The following is a 26,264-nucleotide window of genomic DNA, read 5'->3' on the forward strand; positions in this document are numbered from 1 at the left end:
TGCTTGTGTAACACATTTATATCACGTAGTAAAGAGGATAAAATCAATGAAAGATACCAAATCGCCTGGCACAGTACTGAAGTGTACCTTTAAAACACTAACACACGAACTGCATACCTTTTCTAAATCTAAAAAGTTTCTTGGTGCTTTGAATGTCAAAACATCCAAAATATAAATTTTTATTCGTGGTCCACTAGATAGAATCGTCATCTGTTCAATTCTAATTCGCAGATATTACGGAGTGCGCCAATTTCCTCTGAATGTCACTTAGTATCCGAAATGTTGTACTGCTTGAATTAGTTCACACTACGAGTCATGGGTATTTGTTGCTAAAACAAATATGTAGCGCTGCTGTGTATTGGTTTCTTAATTAAGAACTTAATTCGACCCTTACAAATATGAGGAAATTCCTTTGCGAAGGATGTCGGTAGGTGGAAAAAATGAAGGGTAAGCAAAATAAACGACAAATAAACTTTCTTTTACTTTCCTATTTCAGTGTGAACTGATGACTTTATTACTGTATTCATCTTCTAGTTATCTGTTGAAGCTTACAGTGACAGTTAAATGCGTGACACTGGGTAACACTAGGTCTCATTAACATGAAGTAACAGTCAGTATTTCTGTGCTTTCAGGCGCGCCTCGAGAGGTGACGGCATCTTCCCAACCACCGCCACCGCCTCCACCGCCGCCCCGACCACGACGGTATGTAGTAACGCTATTTCTTTTTATTAATTATCACTAATCTGTGGAATTATAAATAAAAGATAAGACTCACAATGGAAAACGAATATGATATCTAAATAAAGTTCTCAGATATAACAATTAAGAAACGAAACGAGCAGTATAACTTTGAAATTTACTATAAGCCTAGAACATGTGACACAGTTATACGTCAGACTTCAACTCACCCACTCTCGTAGAAACAAGCAGCACATGATTCGTAGGCAATGCAGTAGCACTCAGCACAGACAACTGTATCACACAAATCGCAACAGAGAGTGCATACAATTGCATTCTAGTCACAAAATTCAACAAAAATATTGAACAAAAATCCAGTCAATAAACACAATACACTCACGCAACCACGAACGATAACAGAACAAAACGCCTCCAGATCAAGGGGAGACACAAAACGATGACAAATTTTCTTGTAAGTTACAGTAGATCATTAGCAAAATCAACAAGTCTGATGGGAGAATAGTAATAGGGGACTTTAACGCTCGTCTAGGCGAAGCCAAAGCTGAACGGTATGTAGGCGTTAATGCGAAACATGTAGTAGTACCGGTTACAAGTTAATTGATTTTGCTGGATATAACTAACTCAGAATTATCAACACAATTTTCAAACATAAACCGAGCCACAAATTCAGTAGGAAAGCCAGAGACCTCAGATCAGTAACAGAATGTACTCTGTAGTTCAAATAGCTCAAATGGCTCTGAGCACTATGGGACTTAACATCTGAGCTCATCAGTCCCCCTAGACTTAGAACTACTTAAACCTAAATAACCTAAGGACATTACACACATCCATGCCCGAGGCAGGATTCGAACCTGCGACCGTAGCAGCAGCGCGGTTCCAGACTGAAGCGCCTATAACAGCTCGGCCACAGCGGCCGGCTTACTCTGTAGTAACAAAGCGTATAGTGCGATACTGGATGCAAAAGTGTTACGAGGTCCTACGACAGAATCTGATCACTACGTTCTAGAAATCCCCATGCGAATGAAACCAAGACGGCATAACAAGAAGTACACGAAACTGCCTATGAGTAAAGATCTGGCCTTCCATTCAATCCTTCTGAATGGCTTCAGCGTATTTTGGTTATATCAAAAACGTCTTGACGAACTAATAAAAATATCATTTATAAAATGAGAGAGCAAAGAAAGAATGGGAGGCTCTCCGGCACATTCTAAGAGAAATGCCAGTCAGAGGCTTGGCAGAAAACTGAAGAGGCATAGGAAGAAAGCACTGAGGAAATAAGATGATGACGATAATGAAAAGGCTATAAAGGACAAAAGAGAGGCGTCTGTGAAATATCTGTGAACACGGAAACAGGAATGTAAAGTAGAATATCATAGTACAATAGCAATACGAAACACAGAGTAGGGAGAATTTGTGACCTGTTTGGAACATGATATTTACAGACCTCAACCACAGACTTCAAAATTAATAAAAAGCTAAACATGAGACAAAAAATTGCAGTAAACCGGAATTTGTGATGTCAAACATCTGGGAGTCTTAGGGAGCTACTCTACAAGAAACCATTTTTAACTGTCAACTTAAAGAAATATTAAACAAATTAAAAAACTATAAAGGTCTTGAAGCTTCATTCAGTCAAGAACTGCTTAAATATGCAAGCAAGTCACTTACAGACACTTTCATGAACTTCTAAAATATGATCTACACAGGAGATGATATTCCTGAAAGATGGACTAAGCCATTCTTAGCAGCGTAACAAATTTTTGCCAATTTCGTCGAAACTAAATTGTACAAACACTATGAATCCTCATGAGTAAAGAGCAAAATCGCTTTCGAAAAGATGATGCCATGACTCCTCTTTTTCATTGAAATTGGTAATAGAAAAACAAAGAATTTTATCTACAATCTGGAATCTTTGAGATCAAAAATGATTTTGAAGAATCAAGGGAAATAAATTATTATAGACCCTGGCGGATGATAATGTTCCCAACCAACTTACAGAAAATATGAGTGTGAATCCATGTGGGGATACGACAGGACCTTTGGCCACTCTTCTTTGTTATTTATACGAAGAGTGGCGACAGAAGCTACACGGCTACATCCAAATCAACAGAAACAGAAATCTAGATGTGCTGTTTGAGGCTTTCCCGGCACTGCATCTGCTCGATAGGTTCCCGGGAATTTCGCCGGATAATACTGTAATAACCGCACAATGTTTCAGCGAGACAGCTGCCCGCCATCTTCAGGTGCTATTGTCGCGTCGCTGAGAAGCTCGCCAATTTATATATTGGCTTTCTAGAGCAGCGCAGGAGCCAGCGGGGGCCATAACGTCATCGAAGACCAATCTTAGACGGCGTCGAGTACCAGCGCCCTCTATGCACGTTGCATAGATTACACCCGAGAAATACAGCATGCACATAAATACCGAAAAAAAAAACAAATACTTCTGTAGAAAATATCAATGAAAAATAACATCTATTTGAATAACAAAACTCTGGAATGAGTGAAAAAGTTCACATTCTTAGGCTGTTAACTATCCTTTGGGAAGAGAAACAGACCTATTTGGAAATGGCACCAGGTATATAAAAAACAATGAGCCATTAATAATGTAATGAAACCTTCCCTATTCTAGAAGCACGCCAGAAGCACTTTTGTAAGTCCTCAGTAAGGTCTGTGGTGTGATTTACCAGCAAAGCCTGGCCGATAAACGACAAAGATGGGAAAAGACTAACAGCCTGTGGAATGAAGTTCTGAAACAATCAGCTAGTTACAGTAATTGGGATAGCAAAGAGAATGCTTTACTGAAAGACATTGCAATGGAATGAGTCACACATTATATACGGAATTACCAAAACAACTAGAGAAAACACCTACAACCAATGAGCTCAAATATAATCCGAAAATCCATGTCATACTACCACCCTATCATGTAAGATCGCTAGGTTTTCCAACGAAAAAATTGCACGAGTACTTCTCGATAAGACCGTAATAGGTTAAGAGGACTAACACTTATAAGGAAAAAGCAGAAGAAGACTGAATGGCGTATAAACATAAACAAACATTTCATAACAAACACTTTGGAAAGACAAGACACAAAAATAGCATCCATACCAAACCAAAAATAACAAAAGAACAGACAACTACTATGCAATACAAGTGATGAAAGGTATGTAGGAAAACGGGCAGAACATTCGACACTCAATACACTGAACATACCAGAGCTTAGAAACATTGAAAAAGCCACTGAGACTTTCAGATCATGCAAGGGATATAGATCAGAAGCCAAAAATAAGAGAGAAAGTAAGGGAAATAGATAACTAATGAAAGGCATCTGCTAAATTTACAAGAAAATTATCATATACACAAAACAGGAGCACGAAAGAGAATACTACTGATTGATCAAGTAAATATGACTAATACATAAGCATCCCAACAGATGATCACAAATCCAGTTGCCGGCCGGAGTGGCCGAGCGGTTCTAGGCGTTACGATCTGGAACCACGCGACCGCTACGGTCGCAGGTTCGAATCCTGCCTCAGGCATGGACGTGTGTGATGTCCTTAGGTTAGTTAAGTTTATGTAGTTCTAAATAAAAACAACTAAAAATATAAATAAATAAATAACAACATGTATACTCTAACACACACACACACACACACACACACACACACACGTTCTTCAACACGCATACAGTCAGTCAAAAAACAAGCGAAAACAAAAACTGGGAAAGTTTTCAACACTTACAAAGACAAATAACTCTTTAAACACGAAAAATTGTACTTCAAACACCAGATTACTAAAGCAGAGTTGCTATCTGAAAACGGAGAGGCTTTCAACAAATTTTCCACAACAGGGAAAGCTGCATTATTATTCAACTAATGAATTGGACGCATTACGTTAAGCACATTTCCATTTTATTACAAGAAACTTCTATGAACAGTTTTTAAATCTATAATCAATGTGTGACAACGGCAAAAATATGTAACATTCCAGAACACGCACTGAAGATGCCATGTTAAAATGGTGCACCCAGGAGCATAAATAAAATTGAAAATTAATATGGAACATTCATAAGGCGTTTTGCTTATAATCTACTGCAGATTACGCACAGCTGCTGCGGAAAATGGCTACCGCTCCGATAACTACTTTACTTATTACGTTAATGATAAGCAACTACACTTGTGCAACAAAATTAAAGGGCCACTTTTTTGAACCGTAGTCATTTTCTCTCATTACGACGCTGAACTTGGAAATTTGGCTCGAAGGGACTCACAACCTCCCTGCGTAATGCTGCAAAAGCATGGTGCTCTGCGACGTCACACTCGGGAACGGCTACGCTTCAGAGAGCAAGGTGTCGACACGAGCAAAGAAAAAAATATGGTCAGAGCTCAGATGTTCTTGTGAGGTGGAAGGTGGAATAATGGTGTAAAATGGCACCATATTTCACCACTATTCTACCTAACGCCTCCGTGGACGTGTCACACGGTGGGAAGGACGTCAGTCACACGCTCCATTACCTACTCCTCACCCCTTCTCCTGACTCCTATGCGATGGATGTCAGAAAAGCGGTGTGCAGCGTCGAAATGTCGCGGTTGTGTATGAGTGGCTGACGAAAACATTTTGTAGATACTGCCGCTCAGAATCGACATGGAAAGGCACCAGGAGGGGTCAGAAAGGGCGTGAGTAAAATCACCCCTTTTCCTGCACGTTTAGTTTCACACGTTTCGCAGTCGACAACGATAGTTTGCAGCACGTTGTGCAACAGGACTATTTTCCTTCGACACTGCTGACAACCCCCGTAAGGTTTAACCCTTCTCTAAGGACACAGACGGGCTACAACTGCATTGAACGTGATCTCATCCCCTTCGCGTGTAGCGGGACAACAAATTGTATTCTGGCACACAGGGTGGAACCACTAGGGTCCGCTCAAAGCCATTCGACTAAACCTTGAACGGGACCTGAGGAGGAAATGGAATGTTATTCTTTTTCATCACTCTTTCTTCGAGACTCCCTGTGGCGTAAGCATGGAGACGTATGACATTGACACATACGTCAATAATACCACAAAGCGTCCCACTAAACCCCTCCTCCTGCCTCCCGCAGTTTTGCTACACCCACACATCTTTAATGAGCACCTTAAAATTTGCCCCTGTACTGAGAGACACAGTCACCGATGACTAGGTGCTGGTGGAATAGGTCTTCTAACACCCTCAAATATGGCCCCCGGTGCTAATGCAGCGGCGTACTGACAGCCAAGGAGTGTGGGAAGATATGCCTATCACACTGGTGTCTCCGTACAGGGATATTTCTAACGTGCCCACCGAAGGTGTGCAGGTGGCACCGAGAATGTTGCCACACTGGGGGGCCTAAGTGGGACCCTGTGCCATTTCATTCACATACATGTCAATGTCACCCTCCCCCCCCCCCCCCTCCGCCCCCTGTGCGCAAGTGGCACCGGGGCACGTAGAAGGAGAGGAGGAAAAGCATAAACACCCTTTTCTGCTTCAGATCACATTCCAATTTCGTCGAGTGGTTTCGAACGACACTAGGTGACTCCACACACTATAAGAGTAAAAATTGAGGTACCACTACATTCGACAGAGGTAGGGTCGCGTTCAATGTTTTTATAGCCTTATTATGTTCTGAGAGAACGGCTGAACCATCCGGGGGAATGTCAGCAGTGTCGAATATTGTTAAGAACGTCTTCCTATTGCTCGTTGCGCTGCAAACTGACTGCGAAATGTGTGAAACTAAACTCCCAAGACAAGGGATGGATTCATTCTCGCCCTCTTTGACAACTCCTGAGGCCTTTTCGTATCGAATCAGAGAATCAGTGTGTGAGAAATGTTTTTATCGGCTGTCCATAAGAGAACCGGGTAATTCCAACGCTGCTGGTCACTGTTATGACCTCGGCCACAGGGGCGTCAAGAAAAGGGGTGAGGCGTGAGTAACGAGAGGTGTGATAACAGTCCCGTCATGTGACGTGTCCACAGTGCCGTTGGGTGGAATTATGGTGAAATATTGTGCCAACGTGAAATCATTAAACTATCTTACCTAATATGACCTTCTATGCCGTGGGAGCCTTCGAACCAAATTTCGAACTACAGCGTCACGACAGGAGAAAACGACTAAGTTTCGAAAAAGTTAACTCTTCATTTCTTATGCAGTGTACTAATGTTAATTTATAACAGTTTTAAATAGTAATGTAACCAAGGAATCACATCTCTCAACTCTTTCGTTAATTTTCTTCCATAGCACCAGTTTCAACAACATCCATCCATCATGACAACCTATCTTGCCGGCCGCGGTGGTCTCGCGGTTCTAGGCGCTCAGTTCGGAACCGCGCGACTGCTACGGTCGCAGGTTCGAATCCTACCTCGGCCATGGATGTGTGTGATGTCTTTAGGTTAGTTCGGTTTAAGTAGTTCTAAGTTCTAGGGGACTGATGACCACAGATGTTAAGTCCCATAGTGCTCAGAGCCATTTGAACCATTTCCTGAACCTATCTTGTATGATCTAAATGGTAAGGCTTGATGAGCGGGATGTATGCAGTCATAGTCTGAAAACTCTGGAAATGTTTTTATCTTGCTCTGTTCTCATTCAGTTGGTCCGTAAAGTTCTGAGAGTGATTCTGTTCCTGGCGTATAGGGGAGGCCGGTACGGTAACTATGATGGGGACATCTGAAAACCACAGATATGCATTAGACCAGTCAGTTGGCAGCAGGCAGTGTTAAATAGTGGACGTGTGGCCGTAGTGTGTCAACATGATTGTGTCGCACATCACAGTGGAGCAACATTGCTAAATAAAAAGTAGGTAAAAATCATGTGTCATACACCTCGACTCCAGGAAAAAAGCCGGCCGCGGTGGTCTAGCGGTTCTGGCGCTGCAGTCCGGACCCGCGGGACTGCTACGGTCGCAGGTTCGAATCCTGCCTCGGGCATGGGTGTGTGTGATGTCCTTAGGTTAGTTAGGTTTAAGTAGTTCTAAGTTCTAGGGGACTTATGACCTAAGATGTTGAGTCCCATAGTGCTCAGAGCCATTTGAACCATTTTTGAACCAGGAAAAAAGAAGATAACGCCTGGACTGCTGCCGCGACCTGATTGAAATTCAAAACACGGTCGGTTCTTTTCTTTAAAAAAAATCATCATGGGTGACGAGACACGGTGGTCTCTGAATCATGCATTTATTCACATATTTCCTCGCATTCGGGAGGACGACGGTTCAATCCCGCGTCCGGCCATCCTGATTTGGGTTTTCTGTGATTTCCCTAAATCGCTCCAGGGAAATGCTGCAATGGTTTCTTTGAGAGGGCACGGCCGAATTTCTTCCACGTCCCTCTATAATCCAATGAAACCGATGACCTCTCTGTCTGGTCTCTTCCCCCAAACCCCCCCCCCCCCCCCGCTCCCACCTATCCACACACAAAAAAATGGTTCAAATGGCTCTGAGCACTATGGGACTTAACATATGAGGTCATCAATCCCCTAGAACTTAGAACTACTTGAACCTAACTAACCTAAGGACATCACACACATCCATGCCCAAGGCAGGATTCGAAGCTGCGACCGTAGGAGTCTCGCGGTTCCAGACTGAAGCGCCTAGAACCGCTCGGTCACACCGGCCGGCCCTATTCATACATTTTGTTCCGTAAAACTTATCACGGGGGAGAGCCTTAAGGGAAATGAAAATAATTAAATTATGCTGCCAAGAGGTAGAAAGCAGCTGTTGCAGACTGCTTCTGATAAGTCTGCGTTAACACCTATTTTATTTTGTAAACGTTCAAGATATCGAAACGAGGTTTTTAACTGTGGTATAGCAAAACATTTTTTAACCGCTTTCTAAAACTGTTGAAACTTCAGATAAGGTGGTATTACATTTGTTATTTTTGCTGGTGTTGAGACATTTCGCAGATATATCCAAGAAGTACCATAATTTTTATTTGTTTATTTTGTGGCTTTAGGTGTACGAAGAATGAGAAGCAACTCCCTCAGAGTCGGCTACTGCTGCGTGAAGACCGCCAAGCGGTGCTGTCGTGCCAGGCTCTGTCATTTTCTGAGCCTTTTGACTGTTTACTTGTCTTCACTGCAAAACTAGCAAGAAACTCATAGTATGACGAAACCTCATCTGTACTTCAATGTTCTTTGTTCATGAACATGTAGTCCATGAGGAGAAGTTTGACAAGCCACTCGTATTTGATGAATGTCTAAGAAACTGTGTTAGAACTCTACGGTGGTATAGAAATGTCTATCCTGATAGCCGGCGTCCGATTCGCTAGATGCCAGAAGGGCACAACGAAGATGGCTACAGCTGACACACCACTCGGATAAGTTTTTTCTGGCTATTATATCTATCAACCCGGATGGTGGCAAGAGGTATGGCGCCAAGGAATGTGGGTTTAGCCAGATGAGTGTCATTCTTCTTTTACACCCACATAAATTCGACCGCTTCCATCCGTCATTACAGCAGGCACTCGAAGGACGCTAATTGTGTTTGTTCTGCAATGCCTGATATATGATCAGTTTGTTCTGCATTGCCTGATAGATGATATACGTTTTTGAAATGTGTGGTCTTTACCGATTAGGCCAGATCATCAACTTTTGATAATTTCAGTTTTATATAACAAGCATGTTGTCTTCGTCAGGTACAACATAAACGGCCGTGGGGCGTAAACGCATGGTGCGGCATCTTAGATACCTTATTTTGCAACCTTACATCATCCCCAGAACGTCACATGGAAATAGTCGTACGTGTGCGCACTTTCTCGAGAACGTTCTATCCGTGTTTCTAGAAGACGTTTTACTGCATAAACGACAGTGTATACTGTTGCAGCATTACTACTAGGCAGCAGAAAAGTCAACGCTGGCTTTGTCAGGTACATCTGAAACGGCCGTGTCTAGCTCACTCTTCCGATGCTGCAACGCAAATATTGAATGATAAATTTTCTGATCCTTGATTGGACAGAATGCTGCAGAAAAATGGCCTGTCAGCTCCTCCAATTCGACTGCTCTTGATTTCATTCTGTGGGGAGTTCTAAGTGCTGCAGTGTTGTGTGATGCCTCAACTGAGATACCTGGCGTCGAATGTCTGCAGCATGCACCACAGAAGTCTTCACTGATATCTCGTCTGTCCATCTATCGAACGGCGATTGCAGACGTGTCTTCATATCGATGGGAAACTGTCTGAACACATGCTTACGTACAGTTTGAAACAATGTAGCATAGGGAAAACTATTTATTTTATATGTAACGAGTAGTCCCCAAATCATTGCAAGTAAAGTGTTTATGTCGCTGACGTGTGTATTTTACTTACGGCAACTTCGACTAGTACCTGTAGTTACAGTCGCACGGCAACATTTGTCTACCTTTAAGCAGGTTCGAGCGTATCCAGACAAAGACGGAGTTTAAGACAGTAGTACCCTATTTCAGGAGAACGGGTCCTTTTTCATAGTGAAGTCTGACAGGTGACATCTATTTAGTTGCCTACAAGGAGAGAGCGGTAGGCTTAAATAGCTGTTCACTTACGCGTGAGGCCGTACACACATTAGAAATTATTTTTGGATAATTATGATTTTTCCACAAACATTCAGAATCTGTGACTCACTGCTTCCTTCAAATAATGAGAAGCAGTTTCCCCTCGACCCTTCTGAACAAGCTAGAAGTTAGGACAGACACTATTGTGTAAAACTTAAACACGAAAATCCCTTTCACATGACGTGTCACTGTCACAAGTTACATAGCTCGGTGAAACGACTCCAGTTCCCTCTTATGGTGAGAAGTGGAATACGCAATGCACCCAGGAACACTATCGAACATGATCGTTTTGGTTGTCCAGGTGTAATGGTGTGGGAAGTCGTAATGTTGCATGGGCGTACTGACCTTCAGATCTTTGAAAAAGGTGCACTCACTGGAACGTTATTTTGACACTACACTCCTTCCCAATGAGCGTATTTCAGAGGTGTATTCGGCCCTGACTTCATTTTAATGGATGACAGTGAGCGACCGCATCGAACAGCACATGTGCAGGAGAAACGAGAGGATAATTGGCGAACAAACAGGCCTTCCCGTCTTCCCACCTTAAATCCAACGTGGGGAAGGTGCGTTGCAATACGTCTACGTGCACGAAAGTGCATCCGCCAGTTATCTGTTACACTGTAGGAGGAATGGAACGCCCTACCACAACAACTACCTACCAGCCTTGTGGCCACCATGGGAGCACGTTGCAAAGCATGCACTGCCTTCTGTGGTGATAACAAACCTTACTAAGAAGCATGTCCCGCTTTTGACAATGTCCACGGGAGCATCATGAAACACGGTGACTTCAGTGTATTTATTGCCTTAGAACAAAACTGTCACTTATGTTCGTCTCACTGCGCATTCGTTTCAGTTACCTGCTGTACTATACTGTAGTAATTATCTCTAAGTAGGCCTAGCTTCCAAGTATCATCGCCGGCCGCGGTGGTCTCGCGGTTCTAGGCGCTCAGTCCGGAACCGCGTGACTGCTACGGTCGCAGGTTCGAATCCTGCCTCGGGCATGGATGTGTGTGATGTCCTTAGGTTAGTTACGTTTAAGTAGTTCTAAGTTCTAGGGGACTGATGACCACAGATGTTAAGTCCCATAGTGCTCAGAGCCATTTGAACCATTTTTTTCAGGTATCATCAAGCTATAAACTTGACTGTGAGATGTGATGCGAAAGTTTTTTAGTCTTAGGTTTTGCACATCAGGGTAGCTCTGTTTAGAAAAATCGTAGCTGAGCGTGTATCTGCGTCCTAATGCGAACAGTGTAGTGAGAAATTACTGCTGCTTGTGGACGCTGGCATGAGACAGTACCGACTGTGGTGCTCACACCGCCAATTGTGGCCTTCTTGGCTTTAAATTTCAGCAAGTTTCTCAGATTATTTTGTGAAAAGTTTAAACGCCGATATTAACAAACATTATATCGCTGTACTCTTCTTCTCACGACATTTCGAATCCCATTAAAAATATATCACTACATTTTGAAAACCATTATTGTTTCAATAACTCAAAAAAATACGCACTGTCACACGACGAATACATCGTTTACAAAAAAATGAAGCTACTTCTCTTGCCTGCTTTACTGTTTGCTCTTTTCCTCATACAAAGTTGCATTACTCAAGTCAGAAAACACCAAAAGCTGTCCACCTACTGGAAATGTTACAGTCTTTGTAATATGAACATTCGTGTTAATCGAAATTTACATTATCGACTCCAATTAGTCTGATAAATTATACACTGAAGAGCCAAACAAACAGGTGCACCTGAATAATATCTTGTAGCGCCCCCGCGAGGACGCAGATGTGCCGGAACACGATGTGGCGTGGACTCGACTAATGTATGAAGCGGTGCTGGAGGGGATTGACACCATGAATCCTGCAGGGCTGTCCATAAATACTTAAGCGTACGAGAAGGTGCAGATCTCTTCTGAACAGCATCTTGCAAGGCATCCCAGATATGTTCAGTAATGTTCAAGTCTGAGGAGTTTGGTAGTGAGCGGAAGCGTTTAAATTCAGAATAGTGTTCCTTTAGCCACTCTGTACCAATTCTGGACGTGTGGGTGTTACATTGTTCTGCTGGAATTGCCCAAGTGTGTTGCAATTGACAATGGACATGAATGGACGCAGGTGATCAGACAGGATGCTTACGTGCGTGTTACCTGTCGGAGTGGTATCCAGACGTATTAGGGGTCCCTTATCACTCCAACTGCACCCGTCCCACACCATTACAGAGCCTCTACCAGATTGTCAGTCCTCTGCTGTCAAGCAGGTTCCATGGAATCATGAGGTTGTCTCCACACCAGTACACGTCCGTCCGCCGGATACAATTTGAAACGAGACTCGTCCGACCAGGCAACATGTTTTCAGCCATCAGCAGTCCAGTGTTGGTATTGACGGGCCCAGGCGACGCGTGAAGCCTTATGTCGTGCAGTCGTCAAGGGTACACGAGTGGGCCTTCGGCTCCGAAAGCCCATATCGTTGATATTTCGTTGAGTGGTTCACACGCTAACACTTGTTGATGGCCCACCATTGAAATCTGCAGCAATTTACGGAAGGGTAGCACGTCTGTCACGTTTAACGATTCTCTTCAGTCGCCGTTGGTCCCGTTCATGCAGCATCTTTTTCTTTACACATCGGCGTTGGAGATTTCATATTTTGCCGGATTCCTGATATTCATGGTACATTCATGAAATGGTCATACGGGAAGAACCCCACTTCATCGCTACCTCCGAGATGTTGTGTTCCATCGCTCGTGCGCCGACTAGCACCACGTTCAGACTCACTCAAATCTTGATAACCTGCCATTGTAGCAGCAGTAACCGATCTAACAACTGCGCCAGAACTTGTTTTCTTATACAGACGTTGCAGACCACAGAGCCGTATTCTGCCTGTTTACACATCTCTGTATTGGAATACGCATGCCTATACCAGTTTCATTCGCGCTTCAGTGTACGCAGAGTGGCTAATGAGCTACTCTGTTATGTTCTTCGTGAATAACTCGGGATTTAGAGTTTCATGCCTGATGTTTGAAGAGAGCCTTGATAAAGATTTATGCGTTGATTTACGAAGCCAATGACCTTGCCGCTGTGATAACTCCGGTTCCCGAGAGATCACCTAAGTTAAGCGCTGTCGTGCTTGGCTAGCGTCATCGTCCAGGTCTGTCAAGTGTTCTTGACAAGCGGGGTGCATTTAGCCCCTGTGAGGCTACTTGAGGAGCTGCCTGATAGAGTAGTAGCAGGACGGTCACGAAAACTGACAACGACCGGGAGAGCGGTGTGTTGACCACATGCGCATCCGGTGATGCCTAAGAGCAGAGGATGACACGGCTGTCGGTCGGTACCATCTGGCGTCCAAGCCTTGTTCGGTCGATGGTTGTGACTTCGTTGGTTTACAAAATTACATCCACGGACCCATAGTCTATGTGGAAATTATTTTAATGTTTTGCTATTTGGGCTGTAAATTTAATAGTTCATGGGAAGCTAAATATTAGCCTATTATTATTCACAAATTAGTCCGCTTCCGTAGTCAATGCGGCTGACTGCCATATTGAGGAGCCGAGTTCGATTCCTGGTAATAGTGGTTCCAAGGTCAAGAAACCCGACAACAATGGGGAGAGCGGACCCCATATTCCCTCCATACCACCTCCGATGACGTCTTCCACAAAGAACGCCGCGGTGGTCGGTTGGGTCCGGTTGATCCGTCTAGGACCAGAACGCGGAAATTTACCTCACCGTTATTCGCAGCCGGCCGGTGTGGCCCAGCGGTTCTAGGCGCTTCAGTCTGGAACCGCGTGACCGCTACGGTTGCAGGTTTGGATCCTGCCTCGGGCATGGATGTTTGTGATGTCCTTAGGTTAGTTAGGTTTAAGTAGTTCTAAGTTCTATGGGACTGATGACATCAGATGTTAACTCCCATAGTGCTCACAGCCGTTATTCACAACTTGTGACGATATGTATTGGCACACGTATGTAAAAATGCCGAAATCCCGCAAGAGTTTGACGTAATATTTATATTCCCGCTTTTGGCTCATGTATGTAAGAATGCCGAAGTCCCTCAAGAGGCTTCTGCAAGATTTTCGATTATCTACTTTACGTAATATTTATATTACCTGTTTCTGAGGAACAAACAGCTTTCTGAGATGAGTTACATCGCGTTAAAAGAGTGTGCCACAGTAACTGAACGAAAATACATTAAATATGCTACCAAGCCCAACTGGAGATAAAGACAATAAGAAAATTACAGTAGTTAAAAAAAAGTCTTCCCGTGCTCCACATTAAGTTTTCTTGTTTATCTTGTGCACCCAGACGCGTTTGGCCTTGGTTACAAGGCATCTTCAGTGGGTGTCCTACAATATTACATGATTTTTTCTTTTGGACATATAGGTAACTGTTTACACATGTCGGTTATAGATTTAAAATCAGATAATAGGTTTGTAATTTTTTTTAGAATAAAATGGAAAGATGCTTACAGGTCAGCATCTAACCCATCATCCTGAAGCCAAGCAGCTTTCTCTTGTGTGGTAAACTGCTTGAAAGTCGGCAGTTTTTCTTTGGTCACTGTTTTCAACTATCAGCGCTTTAACTGACATTTATTGTGCCTAGAATGTTTCTATAAGTGTTGCCTACTTACTTAGGTTTTGCTATTAGTTGTTTTTCTGTGGCTATATGTGTGCTGCCCGCTCGGTTAACCTTGCAATCTAACGCACTGCTTTCCGGGCGGAAAGGTGTGCGGGTCCCCGGCACGAATCCGCCCGGCGGATTAGTGTCGAGGTCCGGTGTGCCGGCCAGTCTGTGGATGGTTTTTAAGGTAGTTTTCCATCTGCCTCGGCGAATGCGGTCTGGTTCCCCTTGTTCCGCCTCAGTTACACTATGTCGCGATTGCTGCGCAAACACTGTCTCCACGTACGCGTACACCATAATTACTCTACCACGCAAACACTGGGGTTACACTCGTCTGGTGTGTGACAGGGGGAGGGGGTGGGGGGTCCACTGGGGGCCGAACAGTACAATAAGCCTGCGTCCGGTGTGGGGCGGCATGGAGTGAGGGGACTGTTGTGACGTGTTGTGGGATTGTGAACCACTGAGGGCTAAGGTGGAGACGAAGCTTCTCCGTCGTTTCTAGGTTCCCAGTTCCATACAATGCAATACGATATGTGTGCTGATTTAAGTTGTGTGTGTGTGTGTGTGTGTGTGTGTGTGTACTTCCCCCACATACATTCACATACTTGGGAAAGAGACACGGGAATTGTCATAATTTATTGGGAATACTGTATATTATGTGATCATTCATTGTAAACAGTGAGTAGTTTGTCATATTCACTTGGCCATTTAGTAGTATTTTCCTTTCAGCCTTTGGCAATTTTCTTGTAAGATTAGGAGGTGTCTTTCATCATTTATTGTAACTATTTTCATGTCTTTGTCTCTTGTAGCAGGTTTGCGATTATTTTTTCTTAAATGTTCTGGGAAATTTGAGTTGCTTGTCCCGTATTTCCATGTTCTAATATGTTGTTTTAATTTAAACTATTCACTAACAATGTTTTGTAAAAGATGAATAATTAAGAATTTGTAATTACAGTGAAAACTGGATTTATATGTGTATATGTCATTAGAAATAAGAAGTGAATTTTTTATAAAAGTGAGAATTACATAAGTGTGAATTAGCATATATTTGATGCGTATTATGCTTAAATGATGTAGGTATTCTAACAGAACGGAAAAAGTACGAGAAAAATAATTATCACAAAGAGACTCGAATCAGTGATATAGTGATTAATAGTCTCGAGTGCTAAGGAGTTTTCCCATGATTATGTATTTTACGTTTTACCAAAATGGTCGTAGCACATGCACCTTTGTTAGAAGAAATTAAAAGACCAGGAATCGAACCCAGGTCAGGCCACGTGATAGGCGAGCATATTACTGCAGAGACCGACCAAAGGGGCTACCTTCATTTGCAGTATAAACCCTTTGTTGCTTGTCAGTACTTGTAGGAAGAATCTCTTTTGATTCTCGTTTACTCCCATCACTTATATGTATCCTACACGCTGCGCTGATTTTATGTGTAAATACCTACTTTTCGTGAGTTGGCAATACTTCATCGCCTTCTGGATCTTGTTTGCCGTTCAAAATACACTCCTGGAAATTGAAATAAGAACACCGTGAATTCATTGTTCCAGGAAGGGGAAACTTTATTGACACATTCCTGGGGTCAGATACATCACATGATCACACTGACAGAACCACAGGCACATAGACACAGGCAACAGAGCATGCACAATGTCGGCACTAGTACAGTGTATATCCACCTTTCGCAGCAATGCAGGCTGCTATTCTCCCATGGAGACGATCGTAGAGATGCTGGATGTAGTCCTGTGGGACGGCTTGCCATGCCATTTCCACCTGGCGCCTCAGTTGGACCAGCGTTCGTGCTGGACGTGCAGACCGCGTGAGACGACGCTTCATCCAGTCCCAAACATGCTCAATGGGGGACAGATCCGGAGATCTTGCTGGCCAGGGTAGTTGACTTACACCTTCTAGAGCACGTTGGGTGGCACGGGATACATGCGGACGTGCATTGTCCTGTTGGAACAGCAAGTTCCCTTGCCGGTCTAGGAATGGTAGAACGATGGGTTCGATGACGGTTTGGATGTACCGTGCACTATTCAGTGTCCCCTCGACGATCACCAGTGGTGTACGGCCAGTGTAGAAGATCGCTCCCCACACCATGATGCCGGGTGTTGGCCCTGTGTGCCGCGGTCGTATGCAGTCCTGATTGTGGCGCTCACCTGCACGGCGCCAAACACGCATACGACCATCGTTGGCACCAAGGCAGAAGCGACTCTCATCGCTGAAGACGACACGTCTCCATTCGTCCCTCCATTCACGCCTGTCGCGACACCACTGGAGGCGGGCTGCACGATGTTGGGGCGTGAGCGGAAGACGGCCTAACGGTGTGCGGGACCGTAGCCCAGCTTCATGGAGACGGTTGCGAATGGTCCTCGCCGATACCCCACGAGCAACAGTGTCCCTAATTTGCTGGGAAGTGGCGGTGCGTTCCCCTACGGCCCTGCGTAGGATCCTACGGTCTTGGCGTGCATCCGTGCGTCGCTGCGGTCCGGTCCCAGGTCGACGGGCACGTGCACCTTCCGCCGACCACTGGCGACAACATCGATGTACTGTGGAGACCTCACGCCCCACGTGTTGAGCAATTCGGCGGTACGTCCACCCGGCCTCCCGCATGCCCACTATACGCCCTCGCTCAAAGTCCGTCAACTGCACATACGGTTCACGTCCACGATGTCGCGGCATGCTACCAGTGTTAAAGACTACGATGGAGCTCCGTATGCCACGGCAAACTGGCTGACACTGACGGCGGCGGTGCACAAATGCTGCGCAGCTAGCGCCATTCGACGGCCAACACCGCGGTTCCTGGTGTGTCCGCTGTGCCGTGCGTGTGATCATTGCTTGTACAGCCCTCTCGCAGTGTCCGGAGCAAGTATGGTGGGTCTGACACACCGGTGTCAATGTGTTCTTTTTTCCATTTCCAGGAGTGTATATGTCTGTATAATCTTTGGTGACATCTGAAGAATGTCTTTGGAGAGAGTTTACTTGTGGTTCGGTTGTTTGTAATTTTCGTTTTTACCTGCTTTGATATGATGTAGGTTGATTACTGTTTTCCTTTCGTGCACTTTTGTTAAATCTATTGTTTTGTTTACGAAATAAACAGAAAACAGAGTTGTACGGTGGAGTAAGAAGAGGGTTTGCGCGCATTTTTCGTATACTGAGGTGACAAAAGTCATTGGATAACGGTATGCACATATACAATTGGCGTTAATATCATGTAGACAAGGTACAAAAAGACAGTACATTGGCGGTGCTATCATTTGTACTCACGTGATTTATGGAAAAGGTTTCCGGCGTGATTATGGTCGTACGACGGGAATTAACAGATTTTGGTCGGGGAGTGGCAGTTGGAGCTAGATGCAGTGGACGTTCTATTTCGGAAACTGTTAGGGAATTCAATTTGCCGAAATCCACAGTGTCAAGAGTGTGCCGAGGACACCAAATTTCAAGCATTCCTCTCACCACCAACAAAGCAATGACCAACAGCCTTCACAAAACGACCGAGAGCAGTAGTGTTTTCGTAGAGGTGTCAGTGTTAACAGACAAGCAACGATACGTGAAATAAGCGCAGAAATCTATGTGGGACGTACGACGAATGTATCCGTTAGGACAGTGCAGTGAAATCTGGCGCTAACGAGCTGTGGCAACAGACAACAGACGCGAGTGCCTTTGCTAACAGCTCGGCATCGTCTTCAGCGCATCTTCTGGGCTCGTCACCATATCATTTGGACCCTAGACGACAGGAAACCTGCGGCCGGGTCACATGAGTCCTGATTTCACTAGGTAAGAGCTGGTGGTAGGGTTAGAGTGTGGCGCAGACTTTACGAAGCCATGGACTCGACTTGTCAACAAGGCACTGCGTAAGCTGGTGGGGACTCCATAATGGTGAAGATGTGTTTACATGGAATGGACTGGATCCTCTGGATGTTCGGATACTTGGAGATCGTTCGAGCCATTCGTGGACTTCATGTTCTCAATCAACGATGAAACTTTTATGGATGAAAATGCGCCATGTCACAGGGTCAGAGTTGTTCGCAATTTGTTTGAAGAGCGTTCTGGGCAGTTCCAAATGGTTTGAGATCGCCCGTGATGAGTCCCACAGAACATTTATGGCATGTAATCGAGAGGTCAGTTCGTGCACAAAAGCCTGCACCGGCAACAATTTGCAATGAAATGAAATGTCGTGTGGCTAGGGCCTCCCGTTGGGTAGACCGTTCGCCTGGTGCAGGTCTTTTGAGTTGACGCCACTTCGGCGACCTGCGCGTCGTGGGGATGAAATGATGATGATTAGGACAACACAACACCCAGTCCCTGAGTGGAGAAAATCTCCGACCCAGCCGGGAATCGAACCCGGGCCCTTTGGATTGACAGTCTGTCACGCTGACCACTCAGCTACCGGGGGCGGACAACAATTTGCAATTATGGACGGCTATAGAGATAGCGTGGCTCAATTTTTCTGCACCGAACTTCCAACAACTTGAGTCCATGCTACGTTGAGTTGCTGCACAGTAGGAGATTCGACACAATATTAAAAGTTATCTGATGACTTTTGTCACCTCATTGTGTACTGCTATACAACAGTAGTTTCTTGTTTTTCTGGGTGTTTTTCGTTTATTTTACCAGCTCTGTTGATCTGCATGTATAAAGCTCAGTCTCCTTTCAGTCTTAACACAATTGTAAGTTTTGTAATTTTTTTACGGAAAAGTACAAGTTTTCGTTATGAAACAATACAACCCAATGAAGCTAGTGAAGGGCGGTTATAAACTGTGGTGTACTGCGAACCAGCAAAGCTACATTTTTGGCTGTGATATTTATGAGGGGAGAGAGAATTTGAAACTAATGTGTTAGGAGGAAGGGTAGTTTTAGGTTGATCAGAGGTGATTTGGGTTGAAAATCGGAGACTATACTTGGATATCTTTCTTACTTCCCTTGCCATGCTTCATAGGTTCTTTGGATTATGGCACAATGAAGATCAACATCAAGGTTTTCCATCAAGGCTTTTTACTTTATAAGGAAATGAAAACAGGTGACTCATTATATGATGCCATCTTCCAGAATAATTTGAGTATTTTTGTGGAAAGACACCAAAGATGTCTTCAGATTACGTGGGACAGATGTAACTTCTTTGTCCAGAAAGGAGAAGGATGACACCAAAATAAACATTCAGTACTCAGCTGTAGTAAAGGATGACAGTCGTTATTGTTGTGTGGGAAGTATGGACTATACCGACCGACCAAGATTTTCTTATGGGGTGTGAAGAAGATCCAAAATGGTGGCATTGCTTGTTCCGGGACCCGATAGGACAAAATTGTTATGTAAGCTACATCGAATGATTCTACTCCTAGAGTGTACAATATATGCTGTTCAACACCTGACGTTTCAAACAGGTGTAAAGCATATCAGTTCATGACCTGCAATGTAAGTTTTGACAAGAAGTCATACATACAACACAACGATGAAATTAGAAAACTCACTCCCACAGGATGTAAGATTCGGAAAGATAAATTATTTTACTTGTAACGTTACACATATGTAGGCGAGATATACAGCTGTCTAGAACTGGCACAAGGCAAGCTGCAAGTGTTGTACAGCTGAAGGCTAGTGAGCTCAGGTCTAAGTGCGCGCTGTGGCAGTTCCAGCTCCAGGCTAGGTGGCCGATACGAGTGAGTCCATGTACAAAGACTAGCTATGTCGCAGGAAATGGGGGAAATCCTGAAGCTGGGGATTTGGACGCTGTTATTCGCATGGCCTTTATGCAGGACACAATGTTCCAAACCATGAGGGAGAGTCAGACAATCTTAAAGATGGCTAAGTTACAGCTCTTTGAGGTTCGAAAATAACTTTCAGTTAAGTATTATTGCAAACCTGAATATATGAGCGACATCAGATAAACGAGACGCATCCAATGATATAACAGTATTTCATTATCTCTAAAAATACAGAGGTTAAACATTTCGAAGTGGATAAATATTTACACATTGAACTTCTTTATTAAAAAACTTGTAATCGCTTCATGCGATTTCAACAAACGAGAACTCAGAAGATAGCATCAACTAAAGCTATCCTCCCTGAAAGCTACGTATCTTTATCTATCTCATTTATTCGTTTACTATGTATTTCATAGGTTCTGCATTATGCAAATACTTGTCAGAACATCGTATACTCCACATTTACACAGAAAATCAACAAAGCATCAATACCTCACGTATTGTCATTTTTATATCTTCATTTAACGACGGTTTACGATTTTATCACCGAGCGAGGTGGCAAGTGGTTAGCACACTGGGCTTGCATTCGGAAGGACTACAGTTCAAACCTGGATCTGGCCATCCCGATTTAGGTTTTCTGTGATTTCCCTAAATCACTTCAGGAAAATGCCAGGATGGTTCCTTTGAAAGGGCGTGGCCAATTTCCTTCCTAATCCTTCCCTAATATGAAGAGACTGAAGACTTCTCTGTTGGTCTCTTCCCCCAAATCAACCAAACAACCACCTACTTTGACTGCGAAACGCCATTAAAAAAGTATGCTAACTTAATACTGGTCAATCACATGTTTTAACGGACACCATAATTAAAAAGAAAACCAAAAGACGAGTCTGTCAAGAAGGCATGAATAATTGTTTCAATAATATTTAATGACAATTCGTTGTCAATTAACATGAGCGGATTTGTGCAAGAATGCTGGCTTATTTATTTCTGAACCAATTATTACTTATATTTACTGTGAATGTTCTGAGTGTGACTGAATATTTATAACACTTTTTTATTTAAATAGTTTTCTAATATATTAGTTTAGAACGGAAAAGTGGTCATGTTGAGTCAAATCATGTCTTTAGAGCTTAAGACAACGTATTTTTGGTGCAGATGACCTTCAGCCATTGGAGAAGCAGACAGTAGTGGAACACTTGAAACTTCTTTATTTAAATGAGTGTGGCTGTACTTAAATTGCTGAATGACTGAGACCCACAATATCCTAGCGCAACGCAATGTGACTGCTCAAAAAAAGATAACCTGACTTGAAATAATTAATTCAAAAGAATGGCCCTGGCTAAAAAGAAATCCTAACAACAACCTATACATTTTATTAAGCACTTACCTCACAAAAATCTTCATTACGCGAACTACTGCAATATAGCGAGCGTCAGTACTGCCAGCTAAATAAAAGATTCTAACTATTAAAGCCACTAACTTCTAATAGGCATGTGGTTAGCAAAGGAAATATTTTGTTGAAAACCAAATAATGTATTTTTTTACCTTAATGTGACCTCCAATTCAAACACGAATATAAATCGTCATTGGCATCCAGTACAAAGATATATAATCAAGAATAATATTCAATCTCCAAATCGAACATGTACGTATCGTTAGCCTACGCTAACACTTCATACCTCTACCCCTCATCAATGCTAACTTCTCACATCTAACAATCTAACATCCATCACTGCTGGATGTTCACCTCCAACTGCCCAACAGTACTTCCATCACTGATGGTGACTAACTTCCAACTGCCCAACACTAAAACGCTACACAGCGCTGCCAACACAGAAGCAGCCCGCTTACACGCTATAGGAGTCATCTGGAGACTGGGACTACTCCAGCGAAGAGCTAATGGTAGCTATACAGAGTACTTTATGTCGATTTCTTGTAGAAGGCGTGATTGGGATCATGGAGTGGAGCGGTGAACGCCCATTACAACATTTTAACTTTTGAAGGGACTTCATATTTCGAAAGGGCTGAATGTGTTTCAGAGCAGGACTAAGTTTTTGTGCTTGATGTGCGGAACTGAGAATAGACAGACTATGAGATATTATTCTTCGTATCGTCTGTGTTAATTTGTGAATCACCATGTTGAACACTGAGATATTTTCAGCTGGTGAATCTTTTGTGTACTGTGATTATGAAATGGACTTAGTTTTTGCGAGTCCTTGATGACTATTTAGTTTGGACATTTCGCTATCATTCTTGTAACGCTCTCAATATAACCACACTGTAGGTCGTAAGGGTATTTTCTGTCTGTACTTTAACTGAATATCGAACAACCACTTCCCATTTATTTGAGATGTTCTTTCGTGAATATCCATTATTCAACATAATTCTCTGTCTTCTACACTCTTGGAAATTGAAATAAGAACACCGTGAATTCATTGTCCCAGGAAGGGGAAACTTTATTGACACATTCCTGGGGTCAGATACATCACATGATCACACTGACAGAACCACAGGCACATAGACACAGGCAACAGAGCATGCACAATGTCGGCACTAGTACAGTGTATATCCACCTTTCGCAGCAATGCAGGCTGCTATTCTCCCATGGAGACGATCGTAGAGATGCTGGATGTAGTCCTGTGGAACGGCTTGCCATGCCATTTCCACCTGGCGCCTCAGTTGGACCAGCGTTCGTGCTGGACGTGCAGACCGCGTGAGACGACGCTTCATCCAGTCCCAAACATGCTCAATGGGGGACAGATCCGGAGATCTTGCTGGCCAGGGTAGTTGACTTACACCTTCTAGAGCACGTTGGGTGGCACGGGATACATGCGGACGTGCATTGTCCTGTTGGAACAGCAAGTTCCCTTGCCGGTCTAGGAATGGTAGAACGATGGGTTCGATGACGGTTTGGATGTACCGTGCACTATTCAGTGTCCCCTCGACGATCACCAGTGGTGTACGGCCAGTGTAGGAGATCGCTCCCCACACCATGATGCCGGGTGTTGGCCCTGTGTGCCTCGGTCGTATGCAGTCCTGATTGTGGCGCTCACCTGCACGGCGCCAAACACGCATACGACCATCATTGGCACCAAGGCAGAAGCGACTCTCATCGCTGAAGACGACACGTCTCCATTCGTCCCTCCATTCACGCCTGTCGCGACACCACTGGAGGCGGGCTGCACGATGTTGGGGAGTGAGCGGAAGACGGCCTAACGGTGTGCGGGACCGTAGCCCAGCTTCATGGAGACGGTTGCGAATGGTCCTCGCCGATACCCCAGGAGCAACAGTGTCCCTAATTTGCGGGGAAGTGGCGGTGCGGTCCCCTACGGCACTGCGTAGGATCCTACGGTCTTGGCGTGCATCCGTGCGTCGCTGCGGTCCGGTCCCAGGTCGACGGGCACGTGCACCTTCCGCCGACCACTGGCGACAACATCGATGTACTGTGGAGACCTCACGCCCCACGTGTTGAGCAATTCGGCGGTACGTCCACCCGGCCTCCCGCATGCCCACTATACGCCCTCGCTCAAAGTCCGTCAACTGCACATACGGTTCACGTCCACGCTGTCGCGGCATGCTACCAGTGTTAAAGACTGCGATGGAGCTCCGTATGCCACGGCAAACTGGCTGACACTGACGGCGGCGGTGCACAAATGCTGCGCAGCTAGCGCCATTCGACGGCCAACACCGCGGTTCCTGGTGTGTCCGCTGTGCCGTGCGTATGATCATTGCTTGTACAGCCCTATCGCAGTGTCCGGAGCAAGTATGGTGGGTCTGACACACCGGTGTCAATGTGTTCTTTTTTCCATTTCCAGGAGTGTACATCAGTCACAGCCGTTAGAATATAACCCATTTTATATTGCTGTGTATTTTATTAACTCGCAATTCTAGTGAATGCATAGACTATTCGAGAACAGGATCACAGCTGCAGTTTATTATTTGCAGCGAATCAGCTGTGTGGCATGCAAGCAGACGTGCGCGGCTCGACCCTGTGACTATATCGAGGTATTCTTTCTAAGTAGACCCGTGCATAGCCGCAGTACCGAAAGTACGAATAACCACAGATAAAGAGGGAACTGATTTGCTCATTAGGATGCTGTTTATAGGAGGAGCTACTCAGCAGTATCCGTTAGTTATCGCTGCGTACTGAAGTCCATTTAGTAACTCAAAGTAATAACCTTGCTATCGTTCATTAATTCGCCAACAATGTGCATTCTAACGCATATTTTTTGTTAGTTTCAGTATGCAGAAACTGACAACTGTAGTTCACCAAATAACCGGGGGTCCAGACGGTATTCAAAAGTACCACCTTTGTAAACTAGTAAAAATAATAAAATTAAAATTCCGAAAAATGTCCGCAGTTATTACGATACCTTTTACTGCTGTGTTCCATTAAAACACCTAAAAATCTTAGTGTTTTTGATAGCTCAGGCAACAATGAGTTAAAGCTGCTCGGAAAAGTTTAAAGTCGTTTTTCTCAAGAAATGTTGAGAGTTGTTCCTTGGTGCCACTGATGGCCATGTGATGGCCGTCTGTGAGTTCCTCCGAAGGCCGTCTGTGAGTTCCTCGGTACAACCTACCTGCGCGCTGGAGACACTGGACCTACACCTGGAGTTACGTCGTGGCGTGCGATTTCGCATGACAGTAGGGGCACTCCCGTGGTTCCCCTGCACACACTGACTTAAATTTTTGCCTCAGTCTCGTGAGTAGACCTGTTGTGCAGCCATTTATGAACAGCATTCCAGAGGGTATTTTCTAACAGGATAACGCTCACTCACATGCCGCTGTTGTGACCCAACATGCTCTGCAAAGCGTCCACACTTTACCATGGCCTGCTCGATCACCAAATCTGTTTCCAATTGAGTACATATGGGGCAAGTCCAGTGTCATCCACGAACAGCATTAACCTTCCCTGTCCTGACTGACCAAGTGCAACAGATATGGAACTCCATCCCGCAAGCTGACATCCGGCACGTGCATTCAACATTGTGGCTATTATATCGGATATTAACGTACTAGCATTTCACATTTACAATGGCTTATTTCCCGCTTACATTAACCTGCGCTCTTGGAATCTTAATCACTTAAATATGCTACCTATCCAAAAGTATTCCCAAAATTTCATTACTCTACATTAATTATTTTGTGGGTTTGCGATTTTTCTCTCGTCAGTTTATTTCAAAATAAAATGTGTTGCTGTAATGTATTTACAAGTTTTTAAAAAGTCTATTTTCTAGAATACCGAGCGAAGTGGTTGGACTCACATTCAGAATGAATTTGTTTCCATTTCACGCCAGTGGATCCTGACTGGGTTTCTCCTGATTTCCTTAAATTGCTTGAGGAAAACGCCAGAAGGGATATTTTGAAAAGGATATGGCGGATGATAATTAATTGAAACCCTCAGCTGCCGACAGGTGTTGTTGATATACCTCGATGGGGACAGCTGAAAATGAGTGCCCCGACCGGAACTCCTGCAGGAGATCCCGGGTTCGAATCCTGGTCCGAGCACACATTTTCAACTGTTCCCATCGAGGTACATCGACAACATCTGTCGGCAGCTGAGGGTTTCAATTAATTATCATTTATTCTATGGAAGCTGCACGGTCATCAAGGGAATCTGTTCTTTCGGGAACAATTACTATCTTCATGGATATAGCGGACGTACTTCACTATGCTCACTTTGTAAACACCTCCTCGTCATCGAGATAGTAAATTAACTTATTCTTTA

The 26,264-nt window shown here is 44.1% G+C and overlaps 1 protein-coding gene across 1 annotated transcript in view; it reads left to right on the forward strand.

Moving 5' to 3' along the window:
- Positions 1 to 421: 421 nt before the first annotated feature.
- The window catches only part of LOC126254096 (fibrillin-3-like), a 266,318-nt gene continuing 240,475 nt past the window's right edge, over positions 422 to 26,264 (forward strand). The window contains exons 1-2 of the mRNA XM_049955286.1: positions 422 to 447; positions 633 to 702. Coding sequence (XP_049811243.1) covers positions 422 to 447; positions 633 to 702 — 96 coding nt within the window. The remainder of the gene's footprint in view (positions 448 to 632; positions 703 to 26,264) is intronic.

Source organism: Schistocerca nitens, chromosome 1 (assembly GCF_023898315.1).
Source record: "Schistocerca nitens isolate TAMUIC-IGC-003100 chromosome 1, iqSchNite1.1, whole genome shotgun sequence".
Classification (NCBI taxonomy): Eukaryota; Metazoa; Arthropoda; class Insecta; order Orthoptera; family Acrididae; genus Schistocerca; species Schistocerca nitens.